The sequence below is a fragment of the Citrus clementina genome, unplaced genomic scaffold, assembly GCF_000493195.1.
Source record: "Citrus clementina cultivar Clemenules unplaced genomic scaffold, Citrus_clementina_v1.0 scaffold_3, whole genome shotgun sequence".
In the NCBI taxonomy this organism is placed as follows: Eukaryota; Viridiplantae; Streptophyta; class Magnoliopsida; order Sapindales; family Rutaceae; genus Citrus; species Citrus x clementina.
Window position 1 is genome coordinate 38,777,404 of NW_006262339.1, and position 5,451 is coordinate 38,782,854.

At 33.3% G+C, this 5,451-nt stretch overlaps 1 protein-coding gene across 1 annotated transcript in view; it reads right to left on the minus strand.

Annotated features, from left to right (window-relative positions):
- LOC18047596 overlaps positions 1-3,883 on the minus strand; it is a 5,529-nt gene extending 1,646 nt beyond the window's left edge. Inside the window, exons 1-3 of the mRNA XM_024187503.1 lie at positions 3,842-3,883; positions 847-1,366; positions 4-112 (exon numbers count right to left, since the gene is read on the minus strand). Coding sequence (XP_024043271.1) covers positions 4-112; positions 847-1,243 — 506 coding nt within the window. The 5' untranslated portion in view covers positions 1,244-1,366; positions 3,842-3,883. The remainder of the gene's footprint in view (positions 1-3; positions 113-846; positions 1,367-3,841) is intronic.
- Positions 3,884-5,451: the final 1,568 nt, after the last annotated feature.

The following is a 5,451-nucleotide window of genomic DNA, read 5'->3' on the forward strand; positions in this document are numbered from 1 at the left end:
GACTCTTTGCATTGCATTATGTAAAACCTAGCCATTGTCTTTTCCTTACTTAGAGAATATGCAACATCACTCCTGATAATGATAAGTTCGTTTTGATTAATTCCTTTTCCATCTACAAGAACCATATTCAACCCATCAGCAAGTCTTTTGAAGTGTAAAAACAAAAGAGCAAAAATTTAATTATAAAGTATTCAAAACCAGTCAAGGACACAGCGTTTGATAGGGAGGTCGGAGTATATCCGTATTTATCGGGACATAGACAATTAATTCATAATGTTCGAACTTTGAAAACTTGGTTCAGTGAAAGTGCACATGAAATAAAACAACAGAAGTTAACGTCCTCAAAAACTAAGTCATTGAATGAATTTAAAAGTTAAATACATTGTTTATAAGCAAAAACAACTCTAACAGCATACTAACTTGCCCAGAATACCCTAATAATTGCTGCTTCCAAAAGAGAAACTTATACGCTTCATATCAGATGCCTAATAGTCAATTTATAATCAGTTGACAAAATAAAAAAGTTTCCAAATAGAAGTGTTTCAAGGCCTTCCATTTAGTCTCTCCCAACACAGGAACAGGCAGTTTACCTTGGAGTTCTTATAACATGATCAAATTATTCAACAGTTCAACAGCCCTAAATCCCAATCCTCGGAAACGTTATTTGAGGCAACTGAATCACACTCAAGTTTCTTTTTCTCATATAATCACGAAAAAGCACTAATCAACAAATGCTTTTACCATTTATAGTGTTGAAAGGGTTATCAATAGAACTTATATCAACTGTACGTCCACATTTACTGATTTATTTATCTATCTATGTAATGTATTCAGAAGATAGCATACCTGCTGCTTCCTTAACAGCTGAAAATGCAACTTGCTGAAGGGTATCTTCATCCACAGCATCTTCAAAAAAATTTCTAGTAACTTTTATCTTTTTCCTTTTTTGTTTTCCCTCTGACATAACTTCTGAGATGCAACTAGAGACATCCAAATCTTTTTCAATCAGTGAAAAAAACCCCTCAGTCATGGAACTATGTTTCAGAAAGCAGTTCTCCTTCCTTGAGTCAATTAAAAGAACTGCAACTTTAGAAATTGGCCACCCCTCTGTGCTTGGAATATCTTTTGATGCATCTAAACTGTTGGATATATCACATGCATCCATAATTTTCTTCTCCGTCACTGAAAGCTGTTTGTCCGGGTCGTCCAATTCAGAATCATTGGATCTTTGCAAAAGCTTCATATGTGCCAACAAAGTAGGCTTCAGAACCACAGCTAATTTGGAAAATGACTCAAAACCTTCAAATTTCAGCTGCCGATGTTGTTTTATGTGGTAATAGTTGTATAGCAACACCACAGCATGTACCTAAATGAGATAAATATACCAAAAAGAAAAATGAAAAATGTTAAAAAGAGTAAATCATAATAACCTACCATTGGAATGACTGACAAATAAGCGAAACTATTTTTCTGGAAATCATTATTATTATTATTTTTATTGGCATGTATTGTGTTTAAATTAAACAATAATGCAGCGGGTACTAGCAAAACTTGATTTATTTATTTATTTTTTGATAGGAAACAAAGAAACTAGTATCAATAAGAACAATAATTACAAAATGTGAACAAGGAGTCCACAAAGAAAGAAACCCCCAAAAGATCGCTAGAAGATCTACACAGTTGAATGCTAATCAAATGACAATATAAGCATAGGATCTAAAAGATTATGAAAGCTTTACAACAAAAACATAACAAAAACACAGAATTAAGCCAACACTCCTTCCCCGTTTACATGAATGGGGAAGAAAGAAGAATCTTGAAATTCCTCAGTAATCGAGGCCCAAAGAGAAGCTAAAAATTGCTCTTTCCCACAAAAATATGATATCTTCCTCTAAATCATCAAAAATGCTTCTATTTCTTTCAATCCAAATCACCCAAAAAGTGGTCATCTGAACATTTCCACAAGCACTCTAGCCTTTTCACCTTTCCCAAAAACATAAATAAACTCTGAAAGCACAAACATACCAGAAGCTGGCATCACCCAAGAGATTTTAGCTGCCTGAAACTATCTACTCCACAGCTGGACAGCATTGTGATAATACAGAAACAAATGATCCGTACTTTTGCCATTTCTCTTGCACATGACACACCAACAAGGAGACAAACACACATTAGGATTCCGCCTTTGAATAATATTACCATTACTAAGCTTTACCAAAAGCGAATGACCAAGCAAAAAATTGAACTTTAATTGGGACTTTAGCTTTCCAGATCATATGGGCAGGCTGAAAGTTCAAAAGAACTTGATCATCAATCAACTTATCGAAAAATGATTTCAGCTTCACCATAACATTAACTGAAACATTCTCCAATAAAACCAAACGAGTAGCACAAAACTTACTGATTTATTTACAGTTAAGTTTCTAATTTGGCCCTCAAAATCTTCAAGTTTTTACTTGACATGGCTAGTTATTGGCTGATGTGACAATGATAGCAATCCATTAATGAAATATGTTCGTCTAGCTTGCCTTCTCATATGTTATTTCTTTTTAAGATTCGAAGAACGGATCAAAATGGAATTGAAAACTTTAATAAGAGGTTCTAAATAGCAAGGTTAAGGATCATCGACAAACAGGGAGACATTTATCAAATTTCATGAATTAAGTGTAGACTCAAAAAAAAAAAAAGCCAAGCTTTCTTAGGGAAACGGTTGTTGAAGGTCTGTGCTATGTCACCACTCAGTCAAAGCTCTTATACAGCCTCCAACACATGGCACATGGATCTAACACAAGCAAAACAGCAAGTTACACAATGTAACTTGGTTAATATGATGGGTTTGTTTCGAACTCACAACCTTTGAGTAACCAATCAACCTCAAACCTTAAGCTAATATTTAAGGGCATAAGCTCTAACTAGTTAGATATGATTGTTTATTACATTCTCCTATCCGAAGTAAAGATGGTATCAAAATGGATGGGATTTCGATATTGTGGTTAAAAATATTTTTTACACTCCCTTATTCGAAGTAAAGATTGTATCAAAATGGATGGGATTTCAATATGGTGGTTAAAGACTCTAATCACTGTTTTTAGAAAAATTCTTTTCTGTTGATGTGCATTATGTTGTAAGCAATAAGAAGCAAATTTGATTTTGGGAGGATAAGGGGATTGAGGATCACACTTTAGCTTAATATTTCCTTGGCCCTATCAACCATCTAACTTAGCTAATGTTTCCATATCTTTATTTTATTAAATTATTTATTTATTTTAAATAGTACATAAATGTAAACTAAATGCTGCAGAATTTACCTAAATCTCACCCCAAGAGATCTTACCAGTTGACCACCTAATCATGACATGCTCCGAAAAGTCAGAACGACTAAATTAACTAAAGCAATAAATACTGGCTTTGGTATATCTGAGAGCAGATAGGCATACATTTTTCTTCATTCCGAAAACAAATGAAAATCATGCAAAGCCTCCCATAACAGAATGATACTAGATGGACATTCAAGTGATGACCTTAAATCTACTCCACTGAGGCTCATAAAATACAACTCCAGTATCATTTTCAGCAAGAGAACCAAAATACATTTAGAAACATATCCCGACATGATTTACTAAAACGAGAAATAATAAAGTTAATATAAATAATCTGATGGTTTCTGAAGATGTTAAAGTCAACAAATAAAAAGATATGAAATAGAAAGACTGCTCATGCAACAAACAAGAAAATTAATCATTCAATCCAACAAAAAACATGGTAGTTTGAGAAGAGTTGCAATGGAACCTTAAAAAGAGGAAGCCAAAATGCAAGATCAAACAAAGCATGGAAAGACCACCTGTTTTGCAACAGACTGCTGTAGAGATTCAGATGGAGTGTCTCGCGATTCAGATGGAGTGTCTCGCGAGGAAGGTCTTGCTGGTAGCAATGGATCAACCAAGTAATCCAATAATAAAAGGACTGTGTCTTCAGTCGCACATAAATCTGAAGCAGACATCATTCAGTTCTTTCCGAGCAGAACTCTACTCAAATTAATATCTGTATTAGAAAAGCAAATACCAAGATTCAGGTTTACACTCAAAGCTTTATCAAAGAAGTCCAAGAAATTCTGATATGCATTTATGTCACAGTCCACCGCGAAAGCATGCGTAATTGTCCAATTATGCAAATTTCTCGCTTTTCACTGCTTATCAAAAGAAAAAAGGGAAAAAAATTGCATTTCCTTTATAGCTTCAGCCTTCAGCACCCAAGCCAAGTCCAACAATTGAGAAGATATATAAAATATAAAAAATTATGCACACCCATACATTGTATTATTTTCTCAGTCATCGTTTTCTCCCAAGAAACTTAAAAAATAAAAAATAAAAAATACAATAAAATAAAATCTTGCTAAGCCGTTCTCCAGAAAAGATTAACTTTTTTACCCAAACAGACCATCAAATTCCTAATATGAAACTTTGAGGTAAAATTATTCAATGCTCTAGTAAAATTAAATCTTTTAATCTTTTAATTAATTTCCCTTCACAGCATTTTACCTTTTGGCAATTAAAACAAACATAAGCACAGGCTTAAGTCTCAGTTTACCAAACATATGATCTAATATTATCCAACAAAAGGAAAAAAAAAAAAGGTTAAAAAAAATCCCAAATGAACCGCGCAATAAACCCAGATGGTGAACTTAAAAGTTTTATGATCAAAGTTTAAGCAAAAACCCAAAACCCAACAAAGAACTGAAAATGGGTAGTAAAAATTCAACTAGGGTTTCGGAATTCTGAAAATGGAAACAATGTGAATGAGTAATTAAAAGAGTGTGAAGGTGAATTACCAATTCCCGATATTAGAATCTTGAAAGCTCTCAGAGCATTTTTGTCAGACTCGGTGGAAATCGCAGCTGTACTGCATAAAAGCCTCTGAAGGGCGCGCAACGTGCGTTTTTTGGGCGCCAAGGTATCAAACATAGGTCCCTAATTTTCAGGAAAATTACAATTAGACCTTGTAGTTATTACTTTTTCAATAAGGCCCCTACATTGGTTTTATAGGAGAAGCAAAAATTCATTAATAGAGCGAAATTAGCCAATATTATTACATCTTAGGCAAGATGGACCTCACATACGATATTTATATTCTCCATAGCAATAATAGGACCTAAGATTCAAGAATCAATTATAATAATGCCCAAAACATACAATTGACAAGTTCACTATGATTTTTCTAAATTAAAAAAATTTACGTACTAATATTTAATGATATACGAGGTATTGTTGATGATGTCATGATGATCATGTCCATAATAAAAAAAATGATGACACTAAACTAATATTTAGTGTGTGAAATTTTTTTATATCTAGTTTAGTTTTACTCATCTCACTTATTGTAGATGACAATCATGTTCATAGTAAAAAGAGATTTATCGCAGTACACATTAAGACAACACAATAATTTCACAAC